This window comes from Cyphomyrmex costatus, unplaced genomic scaffold (genome assembly GCF_001594065.2).
Source record: "Cyphomyrmex costatus isolate MS0001 unplaced genomic scaffold, Ccosl1.0 scaffold508, whole genome shotgun sequence".
Classification (NCBI taxonomy): domain Eukaryota; kingdom Metazoa; phylum Arthropoda; class Insecta; order Hymenoptera; family Formicidae; genus Cyphomyrmex; species Cyphomyrmex costatus.
The window spans coordinates 1,140-21,444 of record NW_017279335.1 but is presented as its reverse complement, the minus strand read 5'-3'; the positions used below and the strand labels follow the sequence as shown (position 1 = coordinate 21,444).

At 34.3% G+C, this 20,305-nt stretch overlaps 2 protein-coding genes across 4 annotated transcripts; both read right to left on the bottom strand.

Annotated features, from left to right (window-relative positions):
* Positions 1 to 6,026: 6,026 nt before the first annotated feature.
* Sf3b3 (splicing factor 3B subunit 3) lies at positions 6,027 to 15,597 on the bottom strand. Of its 2 annotated transcripts, XM_018545936.1 has the most exons (13): positions 15,267 to 15,597; positions 14,621 to 15,124; positions 13,426 to 13,598; positions 12,324 to 12,820; positions 12,079 to 12,244; positions 10,725 to 10,893; positions 9,857 to 10,008; positions 9,202 to 9,357; positions 8,656 to 8,947; positions 7,861 to 8,527; positions 7,669 to 7,785; positions 6,976 to 7,354; positions 6,175 to 6,663 (listed from the first exon to the last, which is right to left on the bottom strand). In XM_018545936.1, exons 2-13 carry the CDS (start codon positions 15,015 to 15,017, stop codon positions 6,175 to 6,177), a joined length of 3,654 nt encoding a protein of 1,217 aa, XP_018401438.1. In that variant the 5' UTR covers positions 15,018 to 15,124; positions 15,267 to 15,597. The 2 variants fall into 2 exon arrangements, with proteins under 2 accessions (XP_018401439.1, XP_018401438.1); XM_018545937.1 differs by lacking the exon at positions 15,267 to 15,597 and having other exon boundaries at positions 6,027 to 6,663; positions 14,621 to 15,017.
* Positions 15,598 to 16,327: 730 nt separating this feature from the next.
* On the bottom strand, positions 16,328 to 18,399 carry LOC108778707 (nucleoside diphosphate-linked moiety X motif 8). Of its 2 annotated transcripts, none has more exons than XM_018545951.1 (3): positions 18,278 to 18,399; positions 17,336 to 17,569; positions 16,328 to 16,862 (listed from the first exon to the last, which is right to left on the bottom strand). In XM_018545951.1, exons 1-3 carry the CDS (start codon positions 18,320 to 18,322, stop codon positions 16,371 to 16,373), a joined length of 771 nt encoding a protein of 256 aa, XP_018401453.1. In that variant the 5' UTR covers positions 18,323 to 18,399; the 3' UTR covers positions 16,328 to 16,370. The 2 variants fall into 2 exon arrangements, with proteins under 2 accessions (XP_018401453.1, XP_018401454.1); XM_018545952.1 differs by having other exon boundaries at positions 18,239 to 18,344.
* Between the last annotated feature and the right edge of the window lie 1,906 nt (positions 18,400 to 20,305).

Sequence of the window (20,305 nt, the reverse complement as noted above, 5' to 3'; positions counted from 1 at the left end):
TCTCTCTCTCTCTCTCTCTCTCTCTCTCTCTCTCTCTCTCTCTCTCTCTCTCTCTCTCTGTCCATAACACCCCAAAGTCGCGCTGAGGATTGTAACGAGAGGAAGGAAAAAGAAAAAGTTGCGGGATCTACACGAAGGTCCCTGTGGATCTATCAATTGGGATCGTACGATCGTAAATGTTAATAGCAAAAGCGAGCTGTTCCTTGCCCTGGAAAAAGATAAAACGGAACCTCTCGAGGTTTCGGAAATGTAGATTTGTGGGTAAACTTGTTTGAGTTACGACAGCGACATTTCGCTGCCTGCAGACTATAATCTCGCGGTGGCGTTTCCTCGGATTCCACTTATCGGAATTTTTTCGCCCTGATAACCGCCCTCCGGGTTCGGTTAAACGTCATTGACCGTATCTCGAGGAAAATATGCTATTCCCTTCTGGATCGAATCTATATGATGACAGATATAAGCGAGCTGAATTTACATAATATCCCTTATCAGGACCCCTTCTCGATTGTTAGGGGTGGTTAACCGACTTTCGAGTGGAAATAAAAAGCACTTTGTTTTCAGCATCAGATGATCAGCATGTGTGTGTGTGTGTGTGTATATATATATATATATATATATACATACTTACACATATATTTATACATATATATGTAAATGTAAAGATTTTATATAAATATAATTTATAATATAGAAATATTATTAAAAAAATTATAAACAATATTTTAATATTAAATCTATATTTATATAAAATATTTACTTAAATTGATATAAATTATGTACATATATATATATATATATGACGTATATATATAGGGACGCACGTAATGTTATAATATTAGAGACACTTTATTAAACATTATTAAAAATTTTATATAGTTCAAAAATTGATTTATTTTTTTTTTAACAAAGAGTAATTTACATTCGATGTAAATTACTCTTTATTTCAAGAATGTTTTAAATTTACGTATAATATCGAAAATCAATAAGTAACAATGTAATAAAAGAATCTAGATAAATAAAAAAATATAGGTGCCTAATATTTTTGGCCAAGTTGCTTTTAAACTTAATAATCCTGTGCCAATTTTGTTAAAAATAAATGTGTTATGTCTAAACCAAATAATGACCTGCGCTACTTTGTATATATTATGCACACATATATGTGTATATATATATATATATATACACTTCTTTATGCATGCATAATGTATACATGCTTTTACCACACAATGCATACATATACCATAATTTCAAAAGGTATAAAGTACCAAGTATATTATAGAATTGTAACAATCATGTAAAAGTTATAAACGTATCTAACTGGAATAATGGATTTTCCGAGCGAGTGTAATTCTTATTGCAATAATTAGATATTTATATTCTATTATAATCAAGATATTATTAAAAAGTAAAAATTATATAAATTATTATATTAACCATTTTATCAAAAAAAAAAGTAAGAATTACTGTGTACATTAATATCATATGACAATTGATGTATTTGCTGCAGAGATGTTATATTACATTTGCATTTATGTGTAGGTGACGAGTAGGTGGGTTTTACCTCTTTTCATCCTGCTGTCCGCGAGGTCGTCAACTGTTGAGACTCTTGATATCGGTATATAGGGCGTTCCACTTAATTCGGCTCTCTTGGGTATCTTCCCTGAAATCATTTCGTTCGAAAAGACAGATATCATGATAGGTGAAATTATCCTAAGAGGATGGTGGATCATCAAGGATCATTCATTTGTTTCCAAAGAACATTCCCAAGTAAAGCAACAAATCACGATAATGTTAAAGTGAATTTTGACTTTTAACTGATCGAAAAATGATTTTTAATAATTATTTTGGAATCATTTTTTCACATCATTTTGATGTTATGATGATTTTTTGTTTAGCTTGGGTCAATGTCGTATGTTATATTAATTGGCATAAAAGGGATTAGCTGTATTACATTTTATGTTAATCAAAAATCCGGATTTTTAAAAATGAAAAACAGATTGAAGAGATTTAAACGGAACAGTCACAATAACGTCAAAATTATGTTAAAATAAATGATATGAGACTTTTTCCCTCTCAATGAATACAAAAAACTCAAAATGACTTTATTTTAATTCTTAATGTTAATAAACATCCAAATTTTTTATAACAAAATATTATTTTGAAATAAGGTCATTTTGACTTCCTCTAAATTGACTTCGTGTACTCCTTGGGTTGTATATATATGTTATCTAACTTATGTTATCTCACTCTATAATCTTAATTAAAGTTATAGAATGAGATAGTTAAGTTAAAGTGAGATATAGAGTATATATGCACAGGGAAAAAGTATGTATATTTTCCTCTCTCACAAGATTTTAACAAAATCGTTTGTAGTCAGATTCTGTCATAAGAGCCCTACAGTGAATCATCCTTGATGTTTGCCAATGTTAAACAAAGATGAAACGTTTATTGCGTCTGTTAATTGCTGAAGAACACCAATATAATTTCTTCTTCATACATTTCCCCGCGAGGGTACAGATGGACAAGGCAGTTAGCTTCAGATGAGAGAGACCGAGTTAGATGGAACACCCTGTAGTCAATATATGATACGAGCTGCACCGCATTCACTCTCTCCCCTCGGCTCTTCGATACGCCTCTCCAGATCGATTGCGTATCTTAAAATGAGGTGAAAATGAGAGAGGTGGATAAATTAATTAGAATATATTTATAATTTTATTGGTCAACACCTAATAAATTTGCTCCCTTTTCTAATCTCCACCTTATCTCAAAATATGCGATTAACTTCCAGAAATCTCTCCGATATTCTCGAGCTTCTCAGAGTCACGGAGAGACCGTATACTCGTATCGCCGAGGCGAAGCGTGTCGAGGACGTCGTCGTCGTCGTCGCTCGACAACGTTTCGCTGCTCCTAATATCTTATACACATGTGCAGCCACCGGCGCGTGCATCGCACAGCCTCCTCGACGTTGGCTATCGAACGGGGTGCACACCCTTTTCCATTTCTCTCTCTTTCCCTCCCCTTCTTCCTCTTTCCGTCTTTCTCTCCCGATTCCTATTATCTTCTGGAGAGTGTATACAAAGAGATCGGTGATAACATTCTTATCGCGTTATCAGCATCAACGGTGGTCACCGTTCCCTTTCTTCTTTCGAGCGGTTATCGATTTTGCGCGCGCCGCGCGCTCATTATCTCCGCTTATTACAAACGGTTCATCGTCCGCGCGACGCACGCCGCCGCACACGTGCCAATTAAGAATATCTAATCCCCGCGAAACGCGGTCACGGGGTAAATCCGATAGCGGCGTGAACGCGCGAGCATGCGATAAACAGCCGCACGTTAATGTCTATAATTGGATGAGAGGTATCTCGCCGTGCCGAGGCACGCAACATAATCCACTTCTGTGGGAAAGAATAGCCGAAAGCGTAACGTGAAATTGTAGGAAATCACAAAATCCCGAGAGATCAAAGTTTTTTCTGCAAGAAAAAAAAAATATATATATATATATTATATTAGGTTTGTCGAAAAGTTCGTAACGTAACTTCATTGTATGTCTATGATTTAAAAAAATATTTGCAACTATTGAGAGCATTTTAGCTTCAAGGTAGACATTTAAACTCAGTTCTTATTTCAAGACAGCCCTCAGATTGGTTCGTGACACTTCAAGACAGAACTTAGACTTGAATATAAGAATTGACTATGAATACTAAGAATCTGTTATTATAATTGCAATACACACATATATTACTAAAAAAATTAATTAAACTTTAATACATATTTCTTTGAATAATAAATACTGCTTTTCTTTTAGGACAAGAGTGTCATTCTATCTTTGTTATTCATTGAAAGCCACGTATAAAAAAAATTACTTAACAATTTATTTGTGAGATAATGTTTGTTTCATTGAAATAGATTCTTATTTAAATACGATAAAATTTTATCCCTAGCAAATAAATCATTTCTATTTTATCTTTTTGCAATTAATGATTTTATAGAAATGTATATTTTGTCATCACTATTTGTGCGTGTAATCATGTGCATGTATTGGGAGAGGGAGAGAGGAGATGCAATTGAGTGATGAATGCACCGTCGAGGACGTCGGGATGCATGCTCACCTAGTTATGCCATCGGCGCATGACATAGAGATTCATCGTTCCACTGTTCTAATTCAAGTGTCGGGATATCCTTAAATAACGATATCTATTTGTAGGCATTGCAAATCGAAGTCTTGTTCCTTTGCGAAAATGTGATTTCATTGAATCAAATAATACAATTCGATGTGATAATGTTCTGTGATTTAATTGTTGTCAAAATAGAATGATTTTTAAAATAGCTCGAAATTGTCGTAGCTTGATCCTTCCTCTTGTTTGTATTATAGATTGCTTTTATATTTTATATTTAAATATACTGAAAAAATAGTTTTATTATTATTATATGCATAACATATATATATTGGAAAAATTTTAAATTTTACCCCTTATTTCCAAAATGCCTTTTGAGAGATTGACAAGTTCTCTTCAGTAATTAAAAAGCATAGGGAAGAACATCAAGTTTAGATTCCTCCAGAGTGAAGGTTGAGAATGCGATTTATATTATCTTACTGTGCAAAATTGCTATAACAAAAGAAGTTTTTAGTAAACAGAATGAATAAAGAACTTTCAATAGCTACAGCACTATGAAGTTGTACTACAATTCCTAGCGATCAAAGATTCGTTATTAAAATTAATATTAACAAATCGAAAATTTATTCTAAAAATCTGGAGTGCGTGTGAACACCATCAATTGGAGACTAAGAATTTCGAATTAGATATTCAAATTTGACCAGCTAGATAATTTTAATTTTGTTTCGTTTTGATGAATTCTAATCCTCAATCTCCAATGTGTAGTATGGACTTAAAAGTAGTCGACTCATAGTTGGTAGCTCCGGATTTTCGATCTTTGTACGTATATGACTCGGAGATTAATTCATGTCCATTTCTACTTGATCTACCAGTATAGATTAACTTTAATCTCGGCTTAACTTACTTTTTATCTTTTTCAAGTTTTAAGAGTTAGAAAAAAAATAACGAGCAATTAAACCGAGATTAAAGTTAAATCCATTTTGGGAGAAATGTGTGGACAGAGTTAAAAAAAATTTCGACTGAAAATGTGATTTTGTAATCCTACTTCAGAAATGAATTTTAAATATATAAATGTATATATAAAAACTTAAAAACTTAAGAAATATACTCCTTTTCAGAAAAAACCTATCCTTCAATATCTTTGCATCGAAATTAATTTAACAAGTTTATTTCTAGAGATGTTGTTGTAAAAAACACATTGTAACAATCTCGTCTATAAAAAGATGTACTTACAAATTAAAAAGATATATATATATATTTTGTAAAAGTAGTTTCTTAAAAAAAAAAGATGAAAAATGGAAAGAAAAATAAGTATTTCCTTTTAATAAATATATTCAAAGATGCGCTGGGTGGATGTACAAATCAATATTAGGCGATGAATCGATTAGATTCGGAGGGTGATTTAATGTGCAAATTTGCAAGACCACAACAAGCGGAAATTAATTGCTTCATTGATGCAATTTGATTGTTTCGCTAATGCTATTCGAATATGGTAATATGTTAATTCCTATACGGTTTACACAGTAATGAAATGACGTCATTACATTTATCTACACTCGTGATACACAAATATGATTTAGTCTGTTCATAACAGAAAGACACATTTGTGACTTTCACACTTACGAATTAATATCTTGTAATTTTCATAGCGGTGCGTTATTGTTACGGAAATACAAAAAGTTTACACGAGTTACCTAAAGCTATTAAAATACTGTTATTTTTTTTCCCATTACTGACAGTTTTCTTAAAAGAAAAAGTTGAATATACATCTTGATGTCAACATATATATAGTCTAAAAATTACGTTTATGTCTATATAATAAAGCTATCATTCATGTAGAGAATCTTGAATTTTTACAAAGTTGAATTTTTATACGATTACAACGTACATTACAGAATTTAATTTGCATGATCGAATCAATGAAAAAAAATGTGTCGCATTCAATATGTAAAAAGAACGCGTGACTAAAATAGAATCCATAAGTTTCCAAAATCTATATATTAGAAACACAAGTTCTATGCAAAAACAGCACGTCGAAAAACACCAGTTCTTGAAAAGTTTAGAAAGCGTAACGCGTACGAATATCTTCCAACTTCTTCGACACCTCGGACGGCGTTCTCTCGAGATCACCAGAGATACTCTTCTGTTTAGTAGGCTCGATCGAGTTGAATTGCTCGCAGAGATCGCCATCGATGACATTTTTTACAGGGTAATAATATGACCGGAAGGACAGATGATCCCTACCGCATAAAGGAGGATGCTCAGATCGCATGTGCATTTCCAGATGCTGGAAGAAATCGTGATCCTCGTGGCTTGTGAATGGTACGAGCACGCCTACCGTTCCACTTAGGGTTGTGTAGACCAGACTCTCGGAACCACCGGGTATGAGAGTCGCCTTCTGCAATGACATCACTGTCTCGCCGACGTGGAAACACGCCACTGTGTCTGCTTTCTGACTTGCGCCATTCAGCAATCCCCGATCCCATAAAGCCTTGTTTCCGGTAGGATCTTCATCCACATCGTCATTAATGCCGGTCGCCAATCGTATCTAAAAGAGGACAGAAAAGACGAGAATGTAACAAGTTATAATTGTTATACGAACGTGCTGCTAGGAAGGTAAGATAATATCTCTCAAAATACAAACAGTAACATTACACATGTTATAATTTTTTACTCACTCACTCACTCACTCTCACAAGATTTTAATTTTCCAAAAAATTTTGTAAAATTATTTAATTTTTCCTTAGTGTTTATAGTTGTCAGTGATGTGTTATATTTATGTTAATGAGAGTGGGAAATTATAATTTATTTATTATGGTAAAGAGAGTTTGTGTGTGGGATAAGACTGGGATGAACTTACCACAGCTATATTTCCGAATTTATCAGCGGTGGCGACAGTGTCATAATCTAATACACACGTCGTCGTAATCCACCTAGGATGTGTGTCATCCGCGAAAACAATTAACTGATTTTCCTGGCGCTTGTATCTCACTGCGTATACAGATTCCTGCACGTCGCTAACGTAGATTCGTTGACCAATTGCGTTTATAGATACGACTGCGTTGGGTATATGCTTGTTCTCGCACTTACGCAGTAATTTCTTTTTACCCATGTCGTAAAGTCGTAACATTCTACCCACACCAACTAGTACCCGACCTTGATATGGACAAATTGCTAACGGTACTTCATCTAACACAGATTTGTGCAATAGTTCGATACTGGTACAGTCCGGATTTACTCTAAAATAAAAAACAATTACTTTTTAATTTGCAGAGAGAATACATTTTATTACGTTCATTGAAAGATATTGTAAAAATCAGTACTGCAGGAACTATCATCAAACTACAGATTTTAACTTTGATCATCATTTAATATCTATTAATAGATCTGTTCTTTTTAGCTGAACTTTTTGTACGATTCATCTTTTCTTTTCTTTTCTCCAACTTGTAGAAAAAAAGAAAGATGGACCGTGCAAGAACTTCAACTAAAAAGAATATATCTATTATATATTAAAGAAAAAAAAAATATATATATATACAGTGACATATCTTACTTATATGTATAAAGAAAACCCCCATTGCTAACTCTAGGATTCAATTGAAAGTCCTTTGCGATTCCAACGATGAGGAACAGCTGATCACCTTGATTAGCAAATTTTACGAGGCAAAGACTGTGGAGAGAAAAAAAAAGATTTATAACATTAGACAATTACAATTTTGATTAAAATGAATAAATTTTTCCTTACCATAAAGCTGCTAGATTTTGCTCGAATCGATGAACTTCGAATGTTTCTCCGGTGGTCGGTGCCATTAGTCTCAGCATGGAGGCCCACAGGCCCGGGCCGGCCCGAGGGGCACCGAAAACTGCCTCGTTTGGCTCTTCCGACATGAAGGCTTCCGCCAATTCCCTGGCAACAGCAGCCTCCTCAACGCCAGCCGCCTCTTGCATTTCATCTGCCATCTGTTGTCTTCTCTGTTGCTTTGTCTCCTCTGTGTAAGCATTGTGCTCTGTTTCGATGATTACTAGATGCGCGGAATCCGTATGAATCGCGAACTTCCTTGGAGTGTACTCCAGCGGGAAGCTCACTTGATTAAACACAGCTCCTAGTTTCTCGAGTGCCAAGATCCTCAAAGTATTCGTCGATATGGCGACAATACCCTCTGGACATTGCTCAGAGCTGAAGCCTGACGCGAATTCCAGACTCTCGTATGATAGGGGCGTTAGATGAAAACGATTCTGGTGATAATAACTCAGCCAGGACCGACTGCTCATCGCCAATACCGCCTGATTACCTTGCATTCGTATTCTGAAGAGCTTCACTGGACGAGAGCCTAGGTAGCGTGTTCTCGTATCTGCAAGATCCCCGGAAATAGGATCTAACACAGTTCTAAGCAACACACCGTTCTGTAAACCTGCAATTAATGATGATAGTAAAATAAATATGTATTAAAAATTCAATCATTAATTTCTTTTAGAAAGAATAAGTTTGACATGAGTAGAAAGTACAGATGTAAATTTGTATATTGGAGATAAAATTTACCTATATTCAGGTACAAACTAGATTGCTGCGGCGCTGCATCCTCGGAATTATCGGCGTCTTTGGCACCCATTTCCACGATGCATAAACTCTCCGCAGCTGCTGGTAACGCCTGCATGCTTCTTGGAGCTAGACAATCTGAGGGATCCAATGATATTATCCTCACTGTATTGTCCTGCAGACCGACGGCAAGGAACCACGAGCGTTGTTCGCCTACTGCAACGTTTCCGAGGGCCATGCACATTACTTCTGAGGGCATCTTTTTTCTTTCCGTATATTCGTTTAATTGTCCGGTCTGAAAAGTATGCATAGATTAATAGAAAGTCGTCAGGGATGGAAAATTCTACGGTGTCTTGTGTTCACTCTTCATCAAACCTAATCATTAAACAAGGTTTAACTATATTGTTCAAGATCAGATGAGTGGTATGCTCTTCGCATCTTTACGTCTCTGAGAGAATAAGGATTAAACACCTCAGAGAGAACAAATTATGCGATCGTTAGAATAATCGTGAAAGCGTTAGAAAGGAATTAATTGCGTTAAGTACATACAGGGTCCATCTCAAAGTAGACTAATTCTCCTCCAGTAAGGGCGATTACGACTTGACGTTGATTGACTGCGCATTTAACAATCGTTTTCTTGCCAGGTGCTTTCCATTCATTGACACGTTTATCCGCTCGAATGTGACGTATACCGTCAGGATATACCTGAAAGAAATTTGCGATTCCAGATAATTAAATCATACACTTCACATATCACGTATTTAATAATAAAACGATATATAATATAAATTGAATTATATCGTTATAAAAATTAAAAGATTTCTGTAATATGGTTGTTGGGCCTGTAGTACCAGGAAAGTTGGACTAAATCCGGAACGTTCCAACGATGCGTGAGCCCAAATATTTTAGCACTTTTTTGCGACCGGCACGTGGTCAACCAGGTGCCGGAGATACCGAGTGCAATCGAGAAATATTCTACAATCCCATGCATATACCATTATCCCAAAAATATAAATCTTTGTGATTATTTTTACCAAACAATCTTATCAATGTAAGAAATGTTATTCAATTTAAGAATTTAATTTATTAAAATTTTACTTACTTTAATTTTATATTATTCTCAAATTTAACACAATCTGGGATACATGGTTCACGCATGGAGCCCATCGAATATGATACGATATAATTTCCATGTGCATTGTACCTGCACCAACGCGTCCTCGCCTAAGGCGGAGCAACTCAAGGTTGGTGTTGTACCGAGAAAACCCGAGTCCGTCACTTCCTCGACAGTCTCGCCGATACTGAGTACAAGTGTGGCGTTCACGAAGGAGACTATGATGTATGCATCATATTCCTCTGCAATCAAAATTACAAAACTCATCCTCAGTACATAGGGGAATGCGTCGTTATATCGAATATTTGAATTTTTATAGAGGTACATATAATATATTTGTATCCTCGATTATTCGAAACTGCGCACGATCTCGTGGGGCACGGAAAGAGTCGAAGGACTTTTGCTTTCTATTAAATTTTTACTTAACAAATCGACTCTTACTCATGCCAATTTCGCGCCGAAGTCCCTTACCTTTCGGTCATTCAGAGTTCTGTGGGTCAACCAATAGCGCGCTGGCATCCTGAAAGAGAGAACTGGTGTTTGATAAGAGTGTATCAAGCCACCAGGTTCATTAATATCGTTTTACAAAACCGATGCCGTTCATCTTTTTAAAGCAAAACTAATTTTCTTTGCAAGTTATATGAAGTACTAGTATTCTTACCGCAGAGCTTTTCGCAAATTTATTCGAACTATGCTATTGAGCTACTTACGGTCCACATTCATAAAAGAGAATGGAAGAAACAGAATAAAGTGTACGATACTTCTGATGCTGATTGAATAGAATATTTTGTATTTCATCACTTCGCATGTATACAAAATTTTTAAGAAAGATAAGGAAAGATGAGAAATGTGGAAAGTAAGATCTCAATAAAAAGATAGCTAAAACTTATCAATTATCGAATAGGCAAGTCAAGTGAAAACATGCAGAAAAATTTATACATAATATCATTCGACTAACCATCGATTCTTCTTTTCACAGTCCAAACAGCGTTTGGATTACCAGGCAGCTCGCTCACAGCCATTTCAGAAACTTCGAGACCGTGGCGTAACACTCGCAATGTGGACCGAGGTCCTCGTCCACAAGCAATGTACAATTGTGGCGTGTCTTCGTTCGCCAGATCTGCTACCTATATAGTCACAATCAAAAGTTTTTATAAACGTCTGCTTCTCGTCTCCTACCACAAATGCAATAGGAACAAAAAAGATATCATGTTATGCTTGTCTCTCCATGTGTTCACTTCAATTTGCAATAACAAACCAAAGGCGACACAGAGAATTTTGCTATCGCACATTATTCCACAAGAAAGAGACGTACGAGTAACATCTCCCTCCTACTTGAAGTGCGTAGTCGAATAAAACTTCTAAAAGGATGTTTATCAAGATACAGTGCCGTAACTAGGGCGGTGCCGCTGATGCCGCCGCACCAAGCGCAATCGTCAAGAGGGCGCAATCACAACCATGAATATTCTTTTTTTTATGGAAAGAAACACTTTTTTAATATCAAAAAACATTTTATTTTTATCTTTTATCTAAATATACATTAGTATCTTTCCTAAAAAAATTTGGGAAAAGATACTTGCCAATGTATATTTATTAAAATATATTTGCCAACGTACTTATATCTGTTCAGGATTACTTACACATTGCAGTTAATGCGTTAAAAATGTCTGCAGGTTTCGGTATTCGAATTCAAATTCGCACCAGTATCGCCGAATCGAGACGGAAATAAACAGGAGTCAGGCGGTCATGTAGGAGTCAAACCTACGTATTAAATTAAGCTTAACTACAAGTTAACCAGATAATGAAAAATCGGGTCTTATTATGGCAAAATGATCTACATCTGTTTATAATATTTAGGAGAATGGGAACCTAGGGAGGGGGGTGGAGGCGCAAAATTTTGATCTCGCACCAGGCGTAAAGATAGTTAGTTACGGCACTGTCAAGATTGTACAAAATCCCCTGAGAACTCCTAGATTTTCCAGATATTTCAATTCAAAATTCCAATTTTTAATAAAATGTTGAAATAAAATAGAGTATAAGCGCAATGCAAATTGTTATACTATAAAAGACCAAAGGTTCCAACAGATTAAATCTATTCCTTCTTTTTATTATCAAGGAAAAATGATCAAAGAAACAATTTTTACAGAGAGAGAAAGAGAATTAAATAAAATTCTATAGATTTTTTTGAATGTCAATTGCACAAAAATTTTCGATTTTCAGAATTTTCTTCTCAAGATTAAAACAAATAGTCTTTGAAAATTCTAGGTTCCTCAGATAGTAAACATCTTGTTGTACTTTATAAAATATTTTACCTGGCAAGCCATTATGGGCGAGAGACTATCCATTTCATCGACCAGTACTAGATTTCGGAGCGGTCGCGGGGCGAAGAAGAAAGTGTCTCCTTCTTCTAACGGCATCGCCGAGCTGAATTCAGGTTCGTCATCGTCGTCTCCGAGATGCGCTATTTGATACAGGTAACTAAAAACGGACAATGTAATTGCGCCGTTCACAGTAATTTAAACGCATGTGCTAGGATATTATGATTTACGGTACTAACTGATTGCCAAATTCCGAGGCGACAAATAGGAATCCCGTTTTCAGAACGCACATACTCGCTGCCACGGGTACAGTATCGAAGTACTTCAGCTTGATCTCAGTGACCATGTCTTCGTCCGTCTCGAGGGTGATCTTGAAGATATCACCCTGCTCCGTCTGCGCCAGAAAGAAGAACATACTCTTTGTTTTGTGTGTAGCTGAACACACGAATATCATCCCTCTCTCGGGATCGTCTAAATCATTACGTCGTCGTGGAATCGGACAACGTATGTCGTGCTGATCCCCGAGGTTCTTGTATGTAAGATAATTTTCGGAGCAAATGAGCACACCACTCGGGCCGTCATTACCGCCAGGTACAGACACAAGAAAATTAGCGTGTTCCTCCAATGGTTCGCTGTACTTTCGCACTACGTGATTCAGACCAAGATCAAGCTCATACAGCGTAAGTGTTTGCTGCGTTTTCACTGCTGCGTCGCCCGTAGGGTCGCTGTCGGCTTCCTAAAATAACATTTGTATGAAATCTATCAAATACACGCGCTTCATATACAGATAAGATAGCAAATCTGAACAAGTATAAATGAATAGATGTAATCAATGTTAATCAGTTGAAACACAATAATAATCAAATGATACTTAATATCGATAATATCAAACATAAATAGAAATAAGTATATAGCCACAACGCAAGATGTCATTTACAAAAGTCATATTAAAAAAAAAGTTTTGATCAAGTTTTAACCATTCTCAGTACATAAAAATCAATCATATAAAGAATGCGCAATATAAAACAATGATAATCGCTGGATGTTAACAAGATTTACAGTGTATAACATCAGAAAACACGAACAATAAAAATGCAAAGATTAGAAGTGCATGTCTTCAAGTCAAAAAATAAAATTTTTTTATACGTGTATTCTTATTGTACAGTCATAAAATAGTTGTGTTCATTCAAATTGTTTGGAAATTCTTATTTGTGATCATACAATGATACAATTTATATGCTCATTTCTATTTATGTTTGTTTATCATTGAGCCACCTTTTCACACTGCTTGACTATTTATCGATAATATCTATTATGTGACAAAAAATTAAGTAAGTTTACCTCGTAATCAATTTCTAAACACGCAAACATAGGATTTTCAAAACCAACGTCGACACCAACTGTATGATACACTAGTGTGTTACTTTTATGAGCTTCCAATGGAGAAGAGATTGTAAGACGGGCCTCGGCATCTCTGTTGAGAATGTACACAAGTTTCTGCTTTTCGATAGCACCTAAAACAAGAATATCAAAATGTAACATCCCAAATTTGCATCAAGGCAATTGTAATTGTTGTCTATAAAGTACCATCATTAGTAATGAAGTTGTAATCAATGTTAATCAGTTGAAACACGGAAAAAATAATCATATGGTACTTAACAATCATATATAATTTATTTGGTACAATAATATTACAACTAAAAAAAACAAAGTTTTCCAAAAAATAAGTTTAAATGATTTGAATTATTTTAATAAATTTAATATATTACTTTAAAATTTAATTTTTTAATTTGGATTAATAATACAATATATTGAACAGAGAAATAAAAGAATATATTTCTAACATTCTTCCCTTTTCTAAGTTTTCTTTTTTCTAGAAATAATTAAAAATGTTTACAAATTTTAATTAAATTTGATCATGGATTTTAAGAACTTTTAAAAATAACAATTTTTTAGTTGTGTCATTGCAGCAAATAAATAACGTGTATATTATCCTATGAAACTTTATTGTTAAATTAGAGATAAAAATATCCTTTGATACAAATGATTGGATCATTTTTATTCTGCACATTTCTTTTTTTCAAAAAATTAAAAGCACTAAATAATCAGTCATAAACATTTTATATATAATTTGTTAAATATACAACTTTATAAATATTTTCTAAAGAGTTCTGAACAAATTTTTTAATTTATTGACTGATCAATTGCATTATACACAAATGCAATTACTGAACAAAATTATATTATACAATGCAATCAATGAATTAAAAAATTTGACCCTACATGTAAAAATCACATGAAGCCTGTTTTTTTTCAGCTAAATTTCTTACATAATTCATCTTTTTTCTTTTTTCCTCCATTGTAGAAAGAAAAGAAAGAAAAATGAATTACGCACGAACTTTAGCTAAAAGAATAGACCTTTACTAATTCTTATATATTTATTAAAGTGATAAAAATGAAAAAGAACATAACTAATCCATTCTGTGTAACAAAGGATTGGAAAATCATGTATATTATTAAAGAATATACACCATACCTATCATAACTGCTCTTCCTTTTGGATCGATAGCCAGATATTGACCAGGGACAATGCGTCTACATCCACTTTTGCCAAAAGTCTCTTGATGTACCTTCTCAAAGCTATTTTTGGCAGGAATATACTCCAGTATGACTATACGCCCAGAATCTGATCCCACAACAATATAATCTTTTGTCCCACCAGTAAGTCTGAACGCCATGAGAGATCGAATGATGCCGAAAACCTCAACGGTCAACAAAGTGTGAACCTTTCCTGTATTCGGATCTGGTCGCAGCAATTCTAACGATTTGCCACGGGACACGAGAATCTCCTGCATTTTGCTGCCAGAGAAATTACCGTGCACCGCGTGCGTGATACCCGTGGCACGTTGGAGGGTCAGATTGTACAGATACATTTTGGCCTATTGGATTGTTGTGTTTTTCTATTCCTTAGTTGACTTTCTGAATTGATAAATGAATGGAGGGCTTATGCTCTCAACGAAGGTCTCTGAGAGTCCATACTCTGAAACGACATGAGCACTTCTATTTAATAATTCGACACGACGCGGACCATCGTTTTACTCTAAAATTAACTCGAAATAAATCGTTAACACAAAAATAAAGACAGCTATGTGAACGGATGATTGCCAGGAATGTTATTTTACCTCGATCGAGCCTTTAACGTGATGACGCTCGACGATGCCTCCGGATTTTGTCGCCGTGATTGAAGGATGGGTTGTACTCACCGCTACAGCCGTTACGAGAGAGCCGGGGAAGACAAACCAAATCCCGTTGGCGGCCATTCCTCTATTATTTCGCCGGAAACGACGCGCGTCTGTCTGTCGCTATTGGCTGTAGAGACAGTAGTTATGCAATCAAAAGCACAGTTGGACATCATTGGTTATTATCGTTGGATCCAGCCAATCATTACAGAGGATATTATAGCGTTGTATATTTCCTATAGAAAATTACGTTTTCTAGAGACTTGAATTAAGGAAATTTTTGTCCCTAAGAAACAAGATCTCCTATTGGATATCACGTGTTGGATAAAAAATCGGTTGTTTCTTTTTGATTGATGAGATATATTAAATATTTATTAAATGAAAAAAAAACTTAGGATAACTTTTTGTGAAAAATTAAAGTAATAAAGTAGCCATGCAGCTATTTTTTATCTAATTTAATCCTTTCTAAAAATTTATATTTGTATATATTATATTTAAATTTTAATAATGAAATAATAAAATTTAAGTATTATAAAATGTATTTAAAAAATAAAAGAAAAAAAGAGAATGTATTTATTTTTCTTGTCAATTTATTTTTAATCAATTATTAAAAATATAAATATATTAATTTATATTTTATTTTTCCTATTAAGTACTATAATTATTAAAATCACAGATATGTACAAAATCTGCAACAAATTTTATAACGAACATGTTGTTGTAGAAAATACTTAACTTCTATTCCGCTCAACATTTTTATAGAATTAGAATGAAACGAATCCTAACCCTTTAATTTCAAACGAAGTTTTCGATAGATTGATATTGTTCCATAATTTATACAGAGGGATTAAGAGCTGCGTAATTTTAATGGATTCAATTTTCAATTTAGTAAACAAATATTTCCATTATATTGCCGATAACTTTTATCGTAATTATATTACTCAATCGTTATGTATGGAAATCTATCAGCATCGAAATTTGAATTTATTAAAATTTAACGCAGTTCTTAATATACCTCTTATTTTAGCATATTTGATTCTAAATTCTTTATATTTTCGAATGCGTCGCGTTGTAATCGGAATAAACTGATTCCTTTTCGCTAGAATGATTCTTCTGCATCGGTTGTATTGACGAAAACGTGTACTTATATACTTGCGGCACCAAGCATTCGAGTGCTATGTGAGTGATAGCGCCGGTAAAACCCCAGACACGGTATTTTCCGCCCGTGTAACAAGGCAGGGTCACAATTGGTTGGCGGAAACTCGTGAAACGAATTAGCTCAGGATCGCACAATTTTTGCAGACTGACCACGAAGGCTTCTTCCACCTCGTCAGGATTGATCTCCAATTCCTCCGGCACCACCTCGCCGATAAAGGCCAGAACCGGCATCACATTAACGTCGGACTTGCCAATGAGATTCCCTGTGGTCCATACGTCGATCTTCTCCCTGGGGATCTTCAGCTCCTCCCAAGTCTCTCGCAAAGCAGTTTCTTGCAGATCTACGTCGCTCTTGTCATGCATACCACCCGGAAAGGACACCTACAACAGATATCTTTGAGAAACTTATAAAAATAAAGTTTGCTGTTATTTTCAAATTAAGTTTAAATACTCGATTGTGCAAGTTGTATTTCAATAATTCGACAATTATATATATATATATGAGGCTGTATAATGAATATAAATTCAAATAATATAAAACATGATGAGCTATATTCGATACTTGTTGAATGGCTATAATAATACAAGCGAAGTCAATAACTAAAATCCAAAAAGTTCTAAATTTAGAATATAAACTTAATGCCAACTAAAAGTAATGTAACATTAATGTTATAATTTCATATTCAATGCATAATAATTATTATACATACAAAATGTTATATTTACATTGTTGAGTATGAATAAATTATAACATTGATATCATATGTTATTATTAATTTTGATATTTACTGGGAATTTAATATATAAATTTATAACTTTTAAAGTATTTATATAGATTTTAACAACCAACTGACTTGTCCTCGATTGGATGTGAGCTTCATGGATCGCAGAGTATATAATAATCCGAGTTCTCCTTTATATAAACATAATGGGACCAAGACGGCTGCTTCTGCAGCTACTTCAGGCAACTTCGGTACCCAGAATGATTTAAATTTTTCGATGCAAGTCTTGCGATTGTTCTCCGAGAGCACCACCTCTGCCTTCAAAGCGGAATCGGCCATATCAACACGTTGTTTGGATGCTATGGACTGTAAATAAAAATACTTAAGATACTTTTATATTTATAAAATAATATACAATATTTTTTTTATTAATTATTTTTTATATTGAAACTCTTTGTCACGACTGATTCAATTTTAATTTTTTTGAATGACATTTCACTTCCAAGAATTTAGAAAGATAGTATATAGAATAAATATACGTTATACTAATATAAATTAGATGTTATATGATAATGTGTGTATGTTCCAAGTTGATCTTTGATTATTTCAAATTTCCCGCCGTTGACTCTAATAGGTCTGCTCGTGTTGCATTGTTGTACTCAAAATTTTCGCTTTTTCTTTCGCTCGAATATATATTTATTTCATTTAATGTATAAATTTTTAAAAATTGTAAAGAACACGAACAAATCTTATATCTTATAGGTTTATTAGTTTAAAATACATTTTTTGTATTTATAAAATGAACTAGAGTATATGTGTGATTTAGTGAAAGAACGAAGAATAAAATACAGTGCTTTGTTTAAAAAAAATATATATTGTTTGAATTTGTCAAAAAAACAAGATCAAAAGTTTTAATGAAATTCAGTTTAATTTAATTTCGCAATAAAAAACCTCTTGTCCTATTTGCGATAAGTTTAGTAACACATGGTGGCGGTCTGACGCAAATGCGTTATAATACCCGATATGCGAGATTACCTCTCATAAGATGCTGACGACGTTTTGTGAGACACTTACGAAGGCACGTAGCAAAGAGCGCATCGACACTGCGGATGACTGCATCAATTGGCGGATTAACGTAAAATTAAATATCGGCGGAAAAATTGTTGAATCGTGATTACGACGAAACGCATGACACAACAGCGCACGCAAAGAGCAAATGCAAATGCAAAGTGCAAGTGAATGCTTCAGAGTACTGTGTCAGAGTTCAGAATGCTTTAACAGAACTACTATGAAGTTCGGAAAACAATTCACAGATGTCTCCTTTACAGCTCTTTTTATAGAGTTCTTATAATACTATTTATTGTTCCAACTTTTATTTTATAATCCCGAAATGCGATTATTTTTCATAGATCAGCTAGATAGAATATTAAAATTACGAGAGATGATTAATAAGCGCCTTTATGTCTACAAAACGTGGACATTGAATTATGTAGCCATCAATGTCCACGATCGTGTCGGCAATGTCCACAATTTTTTGGTTCGATTCTTCCCTATATCCATGATTATCGGTCAAAGAAATTATATAACCTCTTTGATATCGGTCCATTAGACAGACAAAGACAAACAATTGATCGAAATAGAAATGGCTATGCATGCACAATAAATAAACGCTAGTAAACGCATTTTACATGCTTTTTATGATTATTTACTGGCTGACAAGAGGAGTAAATTTTCTTTATTTACAAAAGGCATACCAGAAACTTTAATGTATTATTATTTGTTTATGACGTCACAATCCAATGTTAGTCGCAGCGATTACTCAAAGAAGAATTAATTTATTGTAGTAATTAACAATTACTAATTATTGGTAAAGGGAAAATTAATAATTTTTTATTTTACTTATATCGTCCTTAATATTCATTTTTATTCACATCGTTCTACACGTTATATTGATACTACATGCGAACAAAGGGTGGAGAGACGTAAATAAAAAATCATAAAATAGAAAAATGTAAAATCACCGTTATTTATTGATACAGTCCACCTTTCGTACATGTATTTAATTTTGTACGTTAACTAGGCTCACACTCATAATGTTCTCAGCTTGGGATAAGAGACTCAATTGTATTTCAGTTTTTGAACATGGCCAGACACACTACCGCGTCTCCTGATATGAAATTTTACATTTTTTTTTAGCATGGCATCTCAATTATTTAACATAGCATTTATTAATACTTCTAAATGTCGCTTCTCTTCGAAATAAGATTTTATTAAATATTTACAAGTCAATAGTTATCTGTGCAATTTAAATTACAAAACGTATATCGCTTTATCATGAAGAGAAAAAACAAATATTTAATAAATTTTATCTTTGTTTTTTTAAAAACACGCTAGTATGTAATTTCTCTCTCTCTCTCTCTCTCTCTCAAACAGATGTACGGACGATTTCGACGGTAACAGGAAAAAAGCCGATATGAATTCATTTAATTGTTTAAATTGGTATTTAATTTTCATAAATATGAATACAGTTTCTAGCCTATATTCAGAATGTGTTTCAATGTTTGAAACTTTACAGTAACGTGAATTATGTTTTAAATACGCACTATCATCGTAAAATTGCGTTTTAAATATATGCCAACTTCTCTGTCCTCGAGAACCACACACTACACAGCATCAAAATCTGAAAATTACTGAACATTTTGCGCGTCGCGTTTTATATACTTCAATAGAAAGCTAGCGGTGCATGGCGGTGCAGAGCATCGAGCCGCATCGCGCTCATTGGTTGACTGCGAGTGGTGGGGTTCGAGTCTGATCGGAGCATATAAATACCGCGCGTAATTCGCAATTTCACGCATTTGCGCTTCGGTTCGGCCAGAGGACGGGTGTTTACCTGTCATATAACGTTGGAATAGTTCGCAACTCTGGCGATCGAATCGATTACGATTGGATACCTTTCATCCTAAAAGGAATTGAATTCTGAAGAAGCATCCTGATCACCCTGATCCCGATTTCCTGCGTAGAAGCATCCTGAATCCTGATTCTGATGCAGAGAATCTCATTGAGAAGATACAACGACGAGAAGCGGCTCATAGGATCATAGGA

Excerpts from the sequence above, each read along its gene's own strand:
- LOC108778707 (XM_018545951.1), bottom strand. The coding sequence starts at position 18,322 with ATGCAGTCATCCGCAGTGTCGATGCGCTCTTTGCTACGTGCCTTC. Across the intron at positions 17,570-18,277 it reads GCTCTTTGCTACGTGCCTTC|TCCATAGCATCCAAACAACG; the intron begins GTAAGTGTCTCA and ends TTTTATTTACAG. Across the intron at positions 16,863-17,335 it reads TCACATCCAATCGAGGACAA|GTGTCCTTTCCGGGTGGTAT; the intron begins GTCAGTTGGTTG and ends TATCTGTTGTAG.
- Sf3b3 (XM_018545936.1), bottom strand. The coding sequence starts at position 15,017 with ATGTATCTGTACAATCTGACCCTCCAACGTGCCACGGGTATCACGCAC. Across the intron at positions 10,009-10,724 it reads TGTGAAAAGAAGAATCGATG|AGGAATATGATGCATACATC; the intron begins GTTAGTCGAATG and ends TTTTGATTGCAG. Across the intron at positions 7,355-7,668 it reads GGTTTTCTTTATACATATAA|AGTAAATCCGGACTGTACCA; the intron begins GTAAGATATGTC and ends TTTTTATTTTAG.